The sequence below is a fragment of the Gracilinanus agilis genome, chromosome 2 (assembly GCF_016433145.1).
Source record: "Gracilinanus agilis isolate LMUSP501 chromosome 2, AgileGrace, whole genome shotgun sequence".
NCBI lineage: Eukaryota > Metazoa > Chordata > Mammalia > Didelphimorphia > Didelphidae > Gracilinanus > Gracilinanus agilis.
In genome coordinates this window covers 572,523,880-572,542,643 of record NC_058131.1, presented here as the reverse complement: position 1 = coordinate 572,542,643, position 18,764 = coordinate 572,523,880, and the positions used below count along the sequence as shown (strand labels likewise).

General features: G+C 35.8%; 1 protein-coding gene across 1 annotated transcript in view; it reads left to right on the top strand.

Annotated features, from left to right (window-relative positions):
- Nucleotides 1–17,893, top strand: part of RAB11A (RAB11A, member RAS oncogene family) — a 23,043-nt gene extending 5,150 nt beyond the window's left edge. The window contains exons 2-5 of the mRNA XM_044662413.1: nucleotides 7,517–7,712; nucleotides 7,932–8,125; nucleotides 10,573–10,653; nucleotides 16,828–17,893. Coding sequence (XP_044518348.1) covers nucleotides 7,517–7,712; nucleotides 7,932–8,125; nucleotides 10,573–10,653; nucleotides 16,828–16,967 — 611 coding nt within the window. The 3' untranslated portion in view covers nucleotides 16,968–17,893. The remainder of the gene's footprint in view (nucleotides 1–7,516; nucleotides 7,713–7,931; nucleotides 8,126–10,572; nucleotides 10,654–16,827) is intronic.
- The last annotated feature ends 871 nt before the right edge of the window (nucleotides 17,894–18,764 follow it).

Genomic DNA, 18,764 nt, shown 5'->3' with positions numbered 1-18,764 from the left:
CCCCCCTCCAGCCGGCCGGCCGGCTTCCCCCGGGGCGGGGGTCGGAGCAGTCGGTCCTGGGTCCTGAGAGGTAGGCCACCGGACCCGGAGGCCCGTCGCCTCCTTCTGCCTCGACGCCCAGCCCCCCCTTTAGGTGTGTCCCCCCGCCCTAGCTTGGCCTCGGTCCCTCTTCTCGGGCCTAGCTCTTTTCTCCCTTCTAGCCCAGTGGCCTTCCCTCTTCGGCTCTTCCTCTTCTGCAACCGATCATTTCTTTCTCCTGAAGCCGTCTCGCCCCCCTCCATCTAGGAACCGACCGCACCTCTCTGTTTTCCCCGGGCTGGCTTGTGTACGTGCCCTCCCCCTCTGCCCCCCGTTTAGAATGGGACCCTGACGTAGGCAGAGGTCTTAAGAGGAGTTTTTGTAGCCTTGGCGCTTATTTGTCACAGTGCTTGACACATAGTAGGTGCTATAAAGACTTGCAGGTTTGGAGGCAGAAGGAATCATGCTACCTCTCTCTCTTACTCCCCTTCCTCCTCCCCAAAGAAAAAGAAAGGAAAACCCCCACGTTTGTCGTAGACCCGGGAGGTTTGCATGATTTCATGTTTCTCCCCTTTGCTCCTTGACCGCTCCCTCTCCCGGGGCAGGGCAGGGCTGGGAAGGGAAGGGAAGGGTAAGGCCTTCTGACTCTGTGGGAAGGGGTTGCGGATGGGTGGGGGTTGTTCACCTTGTCAGACCTGAAGGCCCAGTTGTTGAGCAGGAAAGATTGTGTGCTGCACAAACACTGGCCTGTTACATCGCTATGGTCTGGTTTGTTTCCTGCTGCAAAATTGGGAGGACTCAACCTTGCCCATTTTAGAGGGTGTGAAAGGAAGGCTTCTGGGACACCCCCCCTCCCCCTCCGGATTGAGTACTCATTTGGCCATTTGGGATATCTCTTTTTTCGAAGGATAAGTGCTTAGTTCTCATAGGCAAAACAGATCTTGGAGGGATTAGGAAACTGCTGAGTTAAACAAATGATAAACAAAAATGAAGGGTATTGCCTTTATAGTGAGAGATTATTGAATTGTCCAATGAATGATTTTACAGCCTCTCTTGGTTGTCTTTCTGCACCTGAATTAGGAGGGCAGCCAGCTGGAAGGTGCTGAACTCAGATTAATACTAGGGAAGGAAAAACATTGATACTAAAGCATTTCTGTTGAGGATGGAGTTTTAAAAAGAGTGTTAGAGTAGATTAACTATTTCTAGCTTTGCCATTGGTGTTTAGAGTTCATGCTTAATGCTGCAGGAAATATTACTCTGCAAATCATCCAGTAGTTATCTGCTAATGAACTCATTTCCTCTTTTTGCCTGGGAGTCCTTTCCTAGTAATTGATTCAGCTTCAGGTTTTGGGCACCTTGTTTTGCATATCGTTTCCCTTTTTAAAAAAATGTGTTTGTAGAGACTTGGCCAAAAGGTGTATTTTAGAAGTCACAAAAGGAGACTTTGGATTTGTGTTGTCAGACTGCAGTTCATTGAAAAAATGTTTAAAACGAGAGACTTTCAGATTCTTTAAGGAAGATATTAATTTATGTAAAGTGAAATTTTAATTAGGTACTTTAATGAGTACTTTGTAGTAATATACTTTCCAAAATATAAAACAAAAGCTTGATTTAATGTTCTAAAAGCCCCTTCTTCCAGCAGGAAAACTTTCTGCTTTCCTGGTTTCAGAACAATATCTGCCTTTAAGTTTTTGAACACAAATGTTAGTCACAAAGATTAGGAAGGGAAGCTTATATCTTTGCTTTCTTTGGTTTTATAGTGTTATGTTCAACATAGTGAACTTGTTTGGTTTTTAAAGTTTTTTAAAAATGGCCTAAGAAAGTTAAGCAAAAATGTAGCTTCCTTAGTGCTGCTTTTTTAAAACCTAAACCTTAGTTTTTTAAAGCTTTATTATAGGCATCAGGATATTTAAATACTCAAAAATGTTTTAATGATATTTGTTAAATTTTACCAGTTAATTTGCTAGTGGTTTTTTTTTAAACCCTTATCTTCCATCTTGGAATCAATACTGTGTATTGGTTCCAAGGTAGAACAGAGCTAGGCTATGGGGGTTAAGTGACTTGCACAGGGTCACCCAGCTAGGAAATGTCTTGAAGTCAGATTTGAACACCTAGGACCTCCCGTCTCTAGGCCTGGTTCTCAATCCACTGAGCTTCCCAGCTGCCCCCTAATTTGCTGGTTTTAAACTCTTAATAATTTCATAAAACAAATGAAGAAGTCCATATATAATTTAAGGAAGGGAATTTTAAAATTCCTACTGAGAAAAGCATTTCTACTTGTACTAAAATTTTAGATTGCCCTAATGCATTTAGCTTTGGGAATTATTCAGCCAAATCTGGAAAGGCAGAATTACCATATTAAAGTGAGGAGATACCCCTGTTGGTTAGTGTTCTAATATGAATTACATCACCCCCATGAGGTGTGGCCATCTCTAGGTAGAAGGTAGCTCTTTGATGGCTGACTAATTTGGTTTGGGGGAGGAGCTGAAAACTTACACCTATATCTAGTTAGAAAAAGTAGGATCTTTAAAATTAGTTTTAATATTACATTAGAGTGTATATATCTAAAGGAGGGTACTTTCAGAGAAATTGCTTTAAGTTTTTAGGGGATGGCCCTGCCTGCTCTTGCCCTGCTAGATAGTATATGAATAACTACTGTAGAATGTGGAGCTACTATTAGAAGCTCTGAGTTTAAAGATTACTTTCTGCCTGCAGGAAATCCTCTCCAGGCCATTGTGATTGTGGAGGATTGTTTGAAAGGAGTTAGGTAGTACTGGAGGGCAGGGTGAGCATTCCAAGCTGAGGTTATGACTTTAACTTTGTTTAGGCCTTTGCTGGGTTTGACCTTGATGTTCTCTTTTGTTATTTATTAAATGTTAGTTCAACTAGTATTTGAGCACCTAATGTGTACTAGGCACTGGAATAGATCACTAAATAAAAAAGTAGAAAAATCTGATCATTTTGTTCCCTTACTCAAGAAACTTCTGTGGCTCCACATTACTTTTTAGGATAAAATACCAAGTACTTTGATTAAAGACCTTCACAATTTGGCTCCAGCCAAATTTCTAGGCTGATTACACAGTCTCCCTTACGAATTTAGTATTTAGTGCTTCTGTCAAGCTGGCTACTTTCTCTCCCCATCTCATACTATTTCCTGCCTTTGTGTCTTTTTTTTTTTTCTTTTGTGGCAATATTGCAGGGAGGGGCATACTTGGAATGCTCCCATTTCTTTCAATTACTCTTGGTACCCTGAGCTTCCCTTGAGGTTTCCTTTAAAGTTTAGGTGTAATCTGCTTTAGGAGATCTTCTCTAATTTCACCACTTATTACATACCCCCTCCCCCACTCCCATTACTGTATATTTATTTAGTATATATGCTATATTTACTTATCCGTGAATTTCTATCCTTTTTCTCCACTGTAGAACATAAAATCCTAAGCATGTTATCGTCACACTTGCATTCATATCCTCATGTGTAGCAGTCAGTAAACACTTATTAAATACCTACTATGTGCTGCTAAGTGCTAGGGATACAAATGTGGAAAAAATAAAGACAGTATCTTCTCTTAAAGAGCTTACTATCTAGTGGGAGAAAACTTACACAAAAAATAAGCTGAAATGGGTGGGATTATAGGTGGGTGCTGACAAAGGAGTTAAGCAAGGTAGGAAATGAAAGGATGGCTGTCCCCCAGCAACACTAGCAAGATGCCTACCACATAGTAGGCCCTTAAGAAATGCTTATTGATTTCTTAAAAAGATCACTTTCTCTTCCCTCTAGGAAATTATGTCTCATTTTAGGCAGTAGATCAGTCAGTCACATTTTTCTGGAAATGTTTCTGGGTGGATATTCCATTGATTAGAAATACATGAACCAGCAAGTTTACTTCTCCTTTTTTCTTAGTAATAGTTAATTCTCCAAGGAATGTCAGAAATATGTTGTAGGAACTTTGCCTTTTTTTCTTGTTTTTTTCTTTTTCAGTTTTAGATTGCATCACTACGATCTGCTGAATCTGGAAAAATTATCAAGACTTTAGACAGCCATACCCATTTCTCTTTTTAAAAATGTTTTGTTGTTCCAATATTTGTAGATATGTACAAATTAGAACTGTCTTCTTTTTAGAAAGACTAATGATATTGAATCAAGTTATTTTTTAATATCATGTTAAATAGCTTAACAAATGAGTCTGTAGAAAAACTCATTAGTAAAATAATGTAGTTGGACTTATTATTTAAGGACTATTTTAAGAAGTAGGTGGCACACAGGAGTATAAATTAGGCACACCTCAGCTGAAATCCAGCCTGCCGTTTTTCATGAGATAAAATGTTTTCTCTATTGAGAAATTAGACAAGCTTAAGTGTTTGGGAGAAAAAATAACTCAGTTTTCTCCATGTCAAAACCAGTGAGTTCACTGTAAATTTAGATCTTTTAAACCTAATGATGATTATAATAATAATTAGCATTTATAGAATGCTTTATGATTTGCTGTACATACTATCTCATTAAATGCAAAAGTTTTTTTGGTGCTCTTTTGGCAAGTTAAGTTCTACTCTTTTCTTTTAGGGATGATTTTTTTCAAGAATTTTTCTCCTGCCTTCTTGTAGACTGAGCCCATTTAAGAATATTGGGAGCTGAAATATGCAATAGTATTGGTAATTGAACGGGAAAAATTTTCTAGGTTGAATTTTACATAAATTTCCTACTTTATCTTATAAACATTATGCCAGTGGAACGATTATCTTCTATATGTTATTTAGAATCTTCTATTCTCTCAGAGTAGGGCTTGACACTGGTATTTCCAATTGACACATTTCCAATTGGAAACAGCTTTCATATTCTGGATACCTTTGAATGTGAATAGTTAAATTTGTTAACTGTGAATGTTTAACTTGTGATTTAATTTAGTGAATTTGTGTATTTTTAGACATAAATTATATATTTAATATCCTTGTTTTCAGGTAAGCTTGTTAAAAATTAAAAGTTCTAAGATTAATTTCATAAGGTATGTTATTGGTTTGAAATGAATTTTAAACAAGCTAATTTTAGTTTGCAGCTAAATATATTTATATTAAAATTGATCTGTTTGAGGTAACTACATAAAGATTTTAGGATATAAAACTAGATTAATTTCAATTAGAACCTGAAATTGGAAACTGAAGCAATGATAACAGTTTAAAGCATTCTCTCAGATCTGTTTGGCTTTTTTCTCCCCTGTAGAATGCTAACCTGATTAAAACAAACAAAAACACCTACTTAAAGCTATTGGTTTTTTGTTTGTTTGTTTTTTTGGGTGAGGTTGGTTTCTTAAATTTTGTGTATGGTACATATTATCTTGACTGGCTCTCTTTTAAGATGAAATTTACTCTGGATACCTTGCTAATGAGTGGTATGTCTTTGAATTGAATGACTAATTCTCAAAAGGCTGACACATCAGAATATCTTGTGAAAGGGAAGAGTAATAAAACATTGGCTTTTCCCCTACTCTTCCTGTTCCACCCTCATGTTAGGTATTTATGCCTCTGCCAGATATTGAGGATAGAAAGGAGATTTTCTGAATGTTCTGTTTAATATTGTAAACAGTTGGACTTGCCCTGGGTGTAAAATAACTTGGGTATAATGAAGGATTTGATTTCACTTGCTGGACTTGTCTGGAAGACAGCTTAATCCTTCCTATCTTTGTGATCCAAGGCAAGTCACTTAATAGCTTCCCTGGGCCTCAATTTCCTCAACTGTAAAATGAAGGGGTTGGTCTCTAACCTCCCTTTTAGTTTCTATGATCCTACTTAATACTTAAAATATATCCTTTGTCAGAATCTCTTAAGACATCTATGGATTGCCTATGTATACAATTAAAAACAATTATACTTTGTGCTTCATGTAGTCTTTGCAGTCCTGGAGGATTTCTTGCTGAATCAGCTGACAGAGGAAGCCAGAAAGATATGCTTTTGATAAAGTAACTCCCTCCAAGACTGTCCAGAGGCCAGCTTGTATCCGATCTTGTGGCAAGGAAGGAATGCATAATGGACTGTCTTGGCTCTCTGGCCAGAGTATAGTGAGCTCTTCCACTCCACTTCCCCTTCAACCCCCAAAATCCCCTATCCTTTTTATAAGGCACTCCCTTGTTTGTTACTTTTAACTCTATTTTATTAATTTTCTAGATCTGGTTTACAGAACCAATAGTTAGTTTAGAAGGTTGGGGGAGTTAGTAGCAGGAATGTTTGCTGTTTTAAGATAATAAAACATTTTTCCTTTTGTCTACCAAAAAAAAAAAAAGCTTCAATCCATTCTATTATAAGGTAAGATCTGGCCAGGTAGTAAATAAATAAGTTACACTAGAATAATTTCTGAAACTCAGCTTACTTTTTAAAAGGAAAATGTTTTAAAACTCCAGTTTATCATTTTTTAAATAATAAATGCACAGTCACGTAGGTTTTGCTCTTTTTACTTAAAAATAATCACCTTTTTCTTGTCAATAAATTTTCACAAAATATTTTATCTTGTTGGACAAAGAACAGCCTAGCTTGGAGAAGCATGTTAGCAGCATAGTAATGAATTTTCAGCTTCAGTAACTCTTGCAAACTCTCTTGTTATAGAGGAATTTCTGTTGGTGTAGGGGATTTCCCACACCAATACTTTTAAATTCTGTAATATCATCATAGTATCTTTCTGTGTGCCTTATAAGCATTTTGCTTAGCTGTGGGAAATATAAAAGGGATCCTTATCATAAGATTGTAAATTATAATCAAAACCTACTTTTTAGATATCAAAAAGTTACAAGTGAAACTGGAAGCCCCTCTTAGCTATAATTGCTTTGCCTCATAGCAAGTCCAAATTATTAGGCAGGACTCTCTAAGGCTCTCTTTCCGGTCCTTAGTAATCTTTCCTATCCCTAGCTTCTTGCCAGTCTGATAAATAAAAGTATTAAAGTGTCATTGTTATATTTCTGTGTTCTGGGTGGTGAGATTTTTTTAAACCTACTGTCTCTCTTTGAAACTTTGGCCTGGGGGTGAGTCCTGACAGTACACCCAGATTGAGCGGGGACATTCTGCACATAAAATCCCTAATCCTTTATTATCTTATTATTAGATACTTTTGTTCTTCCCAACTTTGTATTTGGTAGACTTCACAGTCTTGTCTTCAAGATACTGTCATCCAAGATAGCAATGTTGATATTAATTTTCATAGTGGCTAATACATTAGTTGTTGCCAGTTTAGTAGATTTATAGTTTAAATTGTATGTAGAGAAAGTGTCTCAGTGCTGTATGAACTAAATATTTATGTAATAATATTTGGGTAGATATTGGTTAAAAAATGAAATTATGCTTAGAGTGCAGTGTTAGGAGCTGGGCACATGAATTCTCTGGGGGAAAATCAGTTAGATGCAGGATTTCTTGTTTATTGTTACTAAGCTAAATTTCACTTTCCTAGAAGCAAAGTATAGTACTGTTTTCCTCTTAAATATCTGATATTAACTTTTTTCCTCTTTTTTGGTCTTTTTAGTTGTCCTCATTGGAGACTCTGGTGTGGGGAAGAGTAATCTTCTGTCTCGTTTTACTCGAAATGAGTTTAATCTGGAAAGCAAGAGTACTATTGGTGTGGAGTTTGCAACAAGAAGCATCCAGGTTGATGGGAAAACAATAAAGGCCCAAATATGGGACACAGCAGGACAAGAACGATACCGGGCTATAACGTCAGCGTAAGTCAAGGAGTTCCGGGTCTGTGAAGCAGTGCTTGGCAACTGAATTAGTGTGCATTGTGAAACCTCCAAGAGTCCATAACTTTATCCCAGGAAGAACCCAATTCTCAGAAGGACTTTGAAATTTAGTTGTAAAAATCTAATCATTGGACCCTACTCCAATTTGCCTTTTGCTTTGTAGTAGTTGGTTTTTTAATAGAAAACTTTTCTGTTTTTCAGTTACTACCGTGGAGCAGTAGGTGCCTTGCTGGTTTATGATATTGCTAAACATCTTACATACGAAAATGTAGAGCGATGGCTGAAAGAACTGAGAGATCATGCAGATAGTAACATTGTTATCATGCTTGTGGGCAACAAGAGTGATTTACGCCATCTCAGAGCAGTCCCTACAGATGAAGCAAGAGCATTTGCAGGTAAAGAGCGACTCAACTTATATAAGACATTTGCCCGAGGGTGAGGTGGTTCTTTTTTGTGCGATTTTGAAGAGTACAGTGCTTGATTTTAAAAGTATTTATTTTTCTTTTTTTTAAAGATATTTTCTCAATTATACACATTAACAATTTTCAGCATACATTTTCTGAAATTATAAGATCCAAATTGTCTCCTTTCCTCCCCCATCTCAAAGATGGTAAGCAATTTGATCTGGATTATACATTTTTATCATACAAAACATACTTTATATTGGTCATAGAGAGCCCAAACCTCAAAACCACAATTAAACTAATGTGAAAGATAATATGCTTTTATCTACATCTAACTTCTCTGGAGGTAGATAGCATTCTTTCTCATAAGTCTGTCAGAATTGTCCCAGATCATTATATTGCTGAAAGTAGCTGAATCATGGTATAATATTGCTGTTATGTTCTCCTAGGTCTGCTTACTTCACTCTGCATCAGTTCATGCAGAGCTTTCCAGCTTATTATTCCTTATAGTAAAATAGTATTCCATCACCAACATATACCACAATTTGTTCAGCCATTCCCCAATTGATGGATATCCCTTCTGTTTCCAATTTTTTGCCACCACAAACAGAGCTGCTGTAAATATTTTTGTGCAAGTTGGTCCTTTCCCCTTTTTTATGGTCTCTTTGGGATACAGACCTAATAGTGGTATTACCAAATCAAACAATTTTATAGCCCTTCAGGCATAGTTCCAAATTGTCCTCTAGAATGATTGGATCAGTTCACAACTCTACCAAAAATGCATCAGTGTCCCAGTTTTGCCATATCACCACCAATATTTATCACTTTACTGTCATATTGGCCATTCTGATAGGTGTAAAGAGTGATATTTTAAGGATTTTTTTCATCCTCCCAAGTAGTTCAACAAGTGTTGGTTCATGAGTTATATGCAAGTTTATGATAGTGACATGGAATGTGGGACTCCAGGTTCCTTATACATCTGAGCTGTATAGCGTACAGTGCTTATTTATTATAAAGACTTAACCCCATCACCCCTGTGCTAACGATACAATGCTACAACAATATCTCTCATTAATTACTCCAGTGGAGGAGACACTTGCTCTCCTATATTTTGGTACATTTGTAATGCCCTGTGTCTACTTGTCCAGATTATACTTTTCCCGACTCCAAAAGATATGACCCAAGAGAAGCTAATCAGAATTGATACAGTTGTCACTTCTTTTTAGTGACTGTGCTGCCTCTATTTCCATAGGTAAAAGCTTGAATGTAGCTTTTTGTCTTTTTCTAGGAGTCACATTAAAGGTTAGGTATGTCCTCAGCTGTTTTCTTCTCCATTCAGGAATGTTCTGTGTTTTACTGTCATTTTCAGTTTATCTTTTTAAAGCCCTTATATACCTAAAAGTATTTCTAACCCTTGTGGATGTTGCCCAGTGTTAGTGGTAAGAGTCTAAGTGTTCTTGACCAGTGAGTCATTATGGTAGGATACTAGGGTCACCCTGTATTTAGAATAATAGAATTTTGTCCATCTTTAATCTCTTAAGTTCTTCCTTAGAGACATCGTGGATAACCAGATGCAACACACTCATTTTACATATGAGAAAACAGATATAAAGTTGATATTCCTTGCTCAAAGTCACAGAATGAGTTAGTGGCAGATTCCAATCCAGTTGCTTTCTTGAAAAATTTACTTGACTTATTGAGTATGTTAAATGAAATTTTCTGTAACTTTTTAGTGGGTTGCATAAGAAGATGATATATATCATTTATTGCTCAACTCAAAAACATTTACTAAACACCTGATAAGTGGAAGTCTTTGTGCTGTCTTAAAAGAATGTGTTTACAGCTTGGTGGAGGAAAGAAGGATGTAAAAGGAGTAAAATTGATACAAGTATAAGTAACCGTTTTGAGTTAAATAGTATTCCAGCCTTTAGTGATGCTTTGGATGTTTTCTCTTGATATAGTCTTGTCTTGTCTTTTCGTTTTATCACTTCCCTTCTGTTTTAAAATTCATACTAAGGAACAGTTCCTAGGAAGAAGAGGAGTAAGTACTAGGCAATTAGGGTTAAGTGCATTGCCCAGAGTATCTTACCTAGAAAGTGTCTAAGGCCAGATTTGAACCCAGCAACTCATGTCTTCAGGCCTGGCGCTATCCACTAAGCCACCTAGCTGCCCCCTTGATATACTATTTTCAAGCAAGGCTTTGCATGAATTCTTTGGGAGAAAGGTGGAAGGAAGTATAGATGAGTCTAGTAAAATAAATGTAGTACAGCAATGGGACTGCCCAAGAAGTTGGGCTAGTATGATCCAGAAAATTCTCCTACTTCCACCATTAGGGATGTGTTTCTGTTTAAAATATAATTTCATTGTTTGTAATAAGGCTTGATCTGGCTGTTAATGATGAACTCAGAGAGATTTTTGATTTATTTGTATTCCCTCAGAAAAGAATGGCTTGTCATTTATTGAGACATCTGCTTTAGATTCTACAAATGTAGAAGCTGCTTTCCAGACAATCCTGACAGGTAAGACTTGTATTTTGAATTCATACCAATAAGAATTGAAGTTTAGGTAATATATCATGTTTAAATAAATGAATCTAGAAATTGAAAATAAATCTCATGCCTCTCTGAGAGTACCACACAATGAATATAATTTGAGAGCTATCAATGTTGTAATAATAGTAAAGAGCACAGAATTAGTCACAGTTCTTGTTCTTTGAATGTTACCATCCAGTTTGACCTCCAGCCAAATATCATTTTGGAAACAGTTTGTTCACTTCCTTTATTACTCTTTTTCCTCTTTTATTCTCCATGGTAGCATACACAAGGTTATTCTTGAATGTACTTTTCACTAGATAAATGCCAGTATCCAGACAAGAAAAAAGATATGGGGTCCCTTTGAAGCAGTGGGTCTATTTAGCTCTGAAATATTTTAGTGGATCTTTGAGCATTTTTGTTTTTTTTTTTCCTTCAAGCTTAAATGAAAAAAAAAAAATCTTGAACAGTACTCTCTCTTGGCATGTAAAAGAAGCAAGGGGTTTTATACTAGCTAAAATCAGGCAGGCATATATATTAACATCCAGAAAAGACTGGAATAGTAGTAGATAAGGGTCAGAGTTTAAGCTGTTTGCTGTTTTAGAATGTGGATATATAGAACACCTTTGAACATTTTGTAGCATATGTTGGGTAAAATTTGATTGAAGTTTAAATAAGCTGATAGACTGATTCCCTGCTTGCCACAGATCCCCAAACTACTCTGTGCCTTTGCACATAGTATTGGATGCTAATGTATGGACATTTTAAAACTTGCTGTTTTTTGTAGCACTGTAGTACAATAATGAAATAGTAGAAATCAGGAAGAGTAACTTTGTAAAGAAATTAATTCAATATGGATAATTTACAAATTTTCATATTGTGTTTAAAAAAGAAGAATTAGGTCAGGACTTGTCAGATGCTTTTGAAGTAGCTTTCAAGTGAAACATCTTTTTTTGGACCTGTTCTCTGAATTGTCTTTTTGACTATGGTTCGGGCAATCAAGAAGTCGTTATATTCACAGTGTGACTACAAATCCTATGATGTTTATATCCACCTATGTTACTGCAGAGATGATGTGTTATATGATGGTAAGGATACTATCAGTGTCAGTCAGTAATGATTTATTAAGCACCTACTATGTGCTAGACACTATGCTGAGTGCTAGAGAAACCAAGAAAGGCAAAAAAAGTTTCCATTCCTAAGGAGCTCATGTTCTAATGGAGGAGACAACATGCAAACAACTCTGCACAAATGATAAATACAGGATAAATTGGAATTAATTATCGGAGGGAAGAAACTAACATTAAAAGAAATCAGGAAAAAATTTTTGTGGAAAGTGGGATTTTAGTGGGGATTGAAGGAAACAGGGAGGCAGAGATGAAGAGGAAGAGAATTGCACGCATGAGGAACAGCCAGCAAAAATGTCTGGAATTGGGAGTTAGAATTTTTTGTTTGAGGAACAGCAAGGAGGCTAGGGTCAGTGGATCACATTGGACACATTGGGGTGGTGAGTAAGATGTTAAGCAGACTGGAATTGTACAATGGGGCCTGGATGTGAAGGACTTCGAATAGTAATCAGAGGATTTTATATTTGATCCTGGAGGTGATATGGAGCCATTGGAGTTTAATTGAATAAGGGATTGACATGTTCAGACTTAAGCTTTAGTAAGATCATTTTGGAAGATTAGTAGAGGATGGATTAGAGTGAGGAGAGACTTTAGAGGGGGAAACCAGTGGACTTTTGCAATAGTTCTAGTGTGAGGTAAGTGTCTATATCAGTAGAATTTTCAGCACGTACAAGAGATATTAGAAGATAAAAACAGTAGTAAGAGCTAGTCAGCCTGGATTCTAGTCCCACCTCTACTGCTAACTAGCTATATGACTTTATGTACGTCATTGAAACTTAAGAGTCAGCTATAAAATTGAGTGAAATAAAAATTTTTTGAAGATATCTTCTACCTCTGACATCCTGTGTTTCTGTGAATAAATAGGGTCATCAGAGACTATCAGTTGTGGCTAACATTTTGTGTCAAAATTAAATTTAGGCTGCTTTTAAGGTCAAGATGTCATGTTATTTTATTTGGTCATTGTTTTAAATTTCATTTACATCAAAGCTTTACATATTATAGCTTTATGCTTCTCAACCATATAGAAATTGGTTGTTTTTTAATGACTTGGACCATACCAAAACAGGCAGTGGACTGGATTTGGCTTGAAAACCCCATTTTGCTTTACCCCTCATAAATTAATTTTGTTTCCAATTCTCTCCATAGAAATCTATTTTATCTATGGCCATCACAAGGTTGTGCCTACAGATGTGTCTGATTTCCTTCTTGCTTAAAATGACTGCATTTTCATGCCAGTCAAGCTAAGCTGTTGCAGCATATACTGGATTTGTTTCTTTCAACTGTTAAAACAATTGGATGGGTTTGCTTCATAAATAGACATTATATAATGCAGGACATTACTTCTCTTGGGCTTGATTTTTTTTCCTACTTAAAAAGTTAAAGCTATATACAAAAAACACATGTGAGTTTTTTCTGGTATTGGGGAGGAATTAGGTGTGAGGAATGCCAAATGATATTTTGGAGTTTTATCAACATTATTCCTTTAATCAGTTGATATTTTTATTTATAAAATGTCATTAGCAGAGAAAAGAAAGCTTGTTGGCATTATGGCACACTCCTTCCCTAAAAAGCATTTGAACTCGAGAATGACTTAAAAGTTATTTCACTGCTCCCCCAAATTCTTCCAGTTTCTTTCAGGGATCTGATTTTCAGAGGAGGGAAGTTTTGTTTCATTTCATTTGTTGTTATGATGACTCTTAAGTGTGAAAGTATTCTTGGTATACCTGTAGGGTTTCTAGAAGAAATTAATGATATCTGGTGGCAACTTAAAATGTTATCATAGCTTATATTCATAGTAGCTATTTTAAGGTTTACAAATAGCTTCTCTCACTGTGTTTGAAGTATGTATGTAGTGGGAGTTTCATTATCACCATTAACAGATGAAAAAATAGGCATAGCTTTCAAGCAGCTAGTTAATGTAAGAGCCAGGATTCAGACACGGCCATTTCTTAAGTCCACTGTTTTTCCCACTCTACATTATGTTGCTTGTTTAATATAAAACCAGCTAGGATACACTCTTTTCCTTAGAAGTTTATGTCTTTGAGGGAGGTACTAACATATTAGAAATTGTCTCATTTTATGAAGTTTATTTATTTTGAAGACTTTATTTGATGCCTGATTTGATGACATCTGTGGTGCCAACACATGCTACTTTTCAGTTATTTTATTAATTCATAGCAACTCGAATTAAACTCCTAAAAATTTTTCTCTTGAGGGAGTGATGTTTACAGTGGTAAAATGTATTACAAAAATAACTAGTTCTATTTTGTAGAAAGTCTTGTTTCCATATTGCCCTTTGGACTAGAACTTTATGCTTGCAAAATGAGCAGCTTAATAATAATAGTATGAACCCTGCATCCCACGAATGGGACTTGGGTAAGCATTTCACAGGGTGCCAGGTCACTGTAATGCCAATTTGCAGCCTTAAACTCTAAAGAAGTTTAAACCTGAGCTAAATTGATCATCATGAAGTTGATGTGTTGGTAATTGAGCCATTAATCTCTAAAGTTTAGTCTAGTTTCTTTTCAGCAACACAGTGTCATCACTTGTTTATGATACTTCCAAAGTATACTTTGTAACACATGTGGGTTTTGGAATATCTAGTCCTTCCTTAGAGGTGGGCAAGATTCAATAGATGAAGAAGAAAACTACCACATGCTACATATTATTACTAGTAATATATTGTATCTTTAATTTTCAGTAATTTGAAATGTTTTTATTGATGCCATTTCTTTGAAGGAAAAAAAGCAGTTAAGCCAATAGAGTAGAATCTTTTACCCATAGAAAAGCAAAACACCCTTTTATTTCTGTAGCATTAAATACTGTGAGAATTTCCCCTATGGTGGAATGATTTAGAAATATTTTTTTTACCAAAGTGAACACTTTTACCAAAGTGAACACCCTTTGGCACTGGTGAAATTTAGAGCTATATTTATATGGTGTGGCAAAATTTGTGTCCCTACTTTAAAAAAAAAAATGATTCTTACTTGGGTTGGGGAAAGCTATGGAAACTATGCTAATATTCCTGGTCTATAAAACCATGTTTTACAATCTTTATGCAGATATGTTGCTTATTGCCATTTGTCACAAGTAGAAATATACGTTTTTGTATTTACTATAGGTTGATCATGTTTAAAATTCATTCAGGTCTTTTTGAGTCCACGGTTAGAGCTTTTCCTACTACAGCAGTGTTCTGCCTCTAACTACCATAAGAATTGCATGTAATTTGTAATCTGTTTAGTTGTGAAGGGAAATATATAATTCATTGCCTGTAAGAAAAGAAAACTTAACTCATTTTGCCCAGTTCAACAAGTTGCTAATTTTTCCTTTCTCTGATCAGACCAGGTAGAATGTATCTGCTTCCTTTTTTCCCCTCTTATTCAAGTTTTCCCTTTTTTAACTTCTGGTGACTGGGTATGTCTTAAGTAGGTTAAGTAACATCTGTGACATTTGGAAAACATTTTCTCTATTTCTGCTCTTTTGCAAAACTCTTCTTTTTATCCTTCTTTCATTGGTATTTTGATTCCTAGATTTTTTTTTTTGGAGGTAGGAGAATGGTCACTTGAAACAAATATAAGCATGACCCAACTACAAAAAACTGTCTGGCCATTGGCTAGTGCTATCTGAAGCTGCTCAGCTTTTCTGTTTTGTAATCATAACCTGCTTTCACAAGTCTGTCTCTGCCTTTTTCTATGTTTCTATATGTTTAATATCTTTGAGATATAAAAATTATTGATTTTCTTTGCTTTTTTCCTTTACTAATCATAGTTTGGTTTTTGGCTCTGCCACTTATTACCTGACATGGGGAAGTCATATATTTTCTGTACCTTAAGTTTCTTCCTCTCTGAAATGATGATTGAGGAGAAGGCAAAAACGTCTAGCTTTAAATATGTGATTCTACATCTTATTCCCCCTAAAATTTTTTTAAATGCTTTCTAAAAATAATGAGCCAAAGGAATTTGGGCTTGAGGGAAAGAAATCCAAAGGAAAAAAAGAATGAATAATTTATTGTTTTTGTAGTAAGCTTTGACTTTGGTTCTAAAGCTGTTGGATTACTTGATTGCTCTTCTCTTTACCTTTGAAAAATTGGATTAATTGTTTGATTCCCCTCCATCCTCTTTAAAAATTTTTTTGGCTTTTACAGAGTTATTTACTTTGAAGATACAACAGAGGACAAACTGCCCCAATTTAAAACATACACATGCTCACTTCTGCTAGTTTTTTTTGCAGTCATTTACTTACTAAGTAGTTTAGTTTTGTGGGTGTCTTTTTCTAATTTTTTTTGTTTTTGTCTAGACTTATGTTTGTCAGGGTAGGGACCTGGTAAGTAAACTCCCTCTACAAATGCCATTTGTCCTCTATTCTTTAGTTTACCTTTTTGGAGTATTGCTTGCATCATTGAGAGGTTAAATGACTTGCCATTCAACTGCAGCCTAGACTTGTCCTCAGGTTTTCCTTGGTACTGAGGCCTGCTTTCTAACTACTGTTCTATCCTGCCTCTCACAATATTGGTTTTATAAAAAATGTGAAACTTTTTAAAGTCATTTAGTAGGCCAAGGAGCTGAATATTTAATGTTTTCCACTGCATCAGATTACCTTTAAAAAAACTCACAGCATGTTTAAGAAATTGGGTTACATATTTTGTTCTAGACAGATTTATAGTGAGTCTGATAAGAAAGGGTTAGACATCTACTTCACTGAATCAGCGACATTTTTAGGCTTTTTTTCATTGACCAGTGTCTTTTAATTTCCTTGTGGTGACATTTTTAGTCTCAGCTCTCAGTTCATCTGTTGCTCTTTGAACTAGTAGGTATTTCACTAATCTCTTGTGAGTTTTTTTTCTGAAATAAAGAACACATTGCTTTTCTTCATACCTGAAGGGAAACTGTAATAAAAAACATTGACTATTTGAATAGGAAAAACAATTGTTAAGTCCATTGGGAAAAAACACTGCCCCTAACACAAGCCTTTATGATGGCAGCTGTTGACGGGTTTTTAAAATTAAAGATTCTAAATACTTCTTCTTTTTATGCAGAAATATATCGCATTGTTTCTCAGAAGCAAATGTCAGACAGACGTGAAAATGACATGTCTCCAAGCAACAATGTGGTTCCTATCCATGTCCCACCAACCACTGAAAACAAGCCAAAGGTGCAGTGTTGTCAGAACATATAAGGCTCTGCGCTTCTCCCTTAGAAGGCTGTGTATAGTCCATTCCCCAGGTCCGAGATTTAAATATATTTGTAATTCTTGTGGTCACTTTTTTGTGTTTCATTACTACTTCTGAATTTCTTTATGTCTTAAGTCTTTTTTTAATTTCAAATTTATAAAATCACCTACTTGTCCCAAATGACTGCAGCTTCTTTTCATGCGAAGCCTTCACTAGCCTTAGTTTAATAAATGGATGTTTGGATTCCTTAATTATTGCTCATTTTCCATCAGGATGGTCTGTTGCAATGGTATAACCCTCAAACTTAAGTGCTTGAAGCTTAGACCTTTTGGTTCTGAACAAATCAAAGAATACTATTCAGTTAAACATTTTGCCACAGAGCAATTTATAAAAAGTGTATCTCTCCTTCAGTGCAGCCTCTCCAAATCTAGAAATTATGCTATATTATAGATAGCAAAATTTTAAGAGCTTCAGAAATAGTCATCATTTAGGAAAGACAGTTTCTAAAATGCCTTAATAGGTCTGTGTGATGTAATAGTTTAAAATTTTTTATGAATTTAAGGGGGAGAAGGGGGGAAAACCCACACCAAACTTTTCCTGACTGAAGGATTTGCTTTGCAAAAGACTATCATTTTATGCAGTTTAGGTAGCTATGTGATTGGGTTTGGGGAGGAGGGGAGGGTATGTCATCATGTTAAGTGATGAGTATGGCAGGCTGTAGACTAGTGGAATTCCATTTGTGGTACCTTCTCTGCAGCAAGACCAGGCAGCTATGAGCTATCTAAAATGACTTAATTTCATAGTAGCAGATCATGCAGCATTTTATTGCCTAGGCAATAAATAACCTGTACAATGCTAGAAATACCAAATTTTGAAGTGTGTGGTTTTTTTCCTTCCATTAACCCCAGTAAATAAAATGTGGCCTCGTTTTTTTTTTTGTTTGTTTGTTTTGTTTTGTTTTGTTTTTTACCAACCCACCAACAAGTATGGTTTGATCATTTTAAAAATGCTGTTTTACTTGATTGTTTTTCAGCATGTCATGAAGCTTCACAGTTAAACTTGTCTTTGGTTGCACTATCTTGAGGATATGGCCAAAGATCAAGTTCTTTTAATGTGGTATTCAATTGTAGAGGCATATATTTTAGTGCACAAGGTAGAAGAACATCCTGAATTTAAATAGAACATACTTTAGGAGCTATACAGTTCTGAAATGTTTCTTTTCCACTACATTCTTCAAAACTAGTCATGTCACTAGTTTCCCATCTAAAGCCTGCATTAGTATTTTGTTGGGTTCCCCCCCCTTCTGAGAATAGTAAGCGCTTAATCTAAGGTAATTTAAAGAGCTATGTCAACTACAGTGAAGCTGTTAAGGGTGGTAGGAAATTCCCAGTGTTTATTCAGGCATTGAAAGCATCAGCCTGAAACATGGGCCTACACAGTTTAATATATTTCATGGCTAATCTTTTGTCTTTTGCGGTGCTCATGAAGTGTGGGGCACACGGAAGGCATTGCTGTAGTCAGTAACTTTGGTTTCCTTTTGTAGCCATTTTATTCTTTTAGTGTATTGGTTCTTAAGATGCTATTGATCTGTTTGTAAATTGTTACTTTGTATTTTATGCATGTACTGTAACTCGATTATTTTTTTTAGATTTTGATTTAAAATATATTCATATTCTAATAAACAGTTACAGGGGGACTATTCCCTATGTTGTCAGATTACATTTTTTTTGAGCGATTTGGATAAACCCATAGAATATGATGTTTTAACCATTAAGGATGTAAGATCTTGTACTAGAATATTA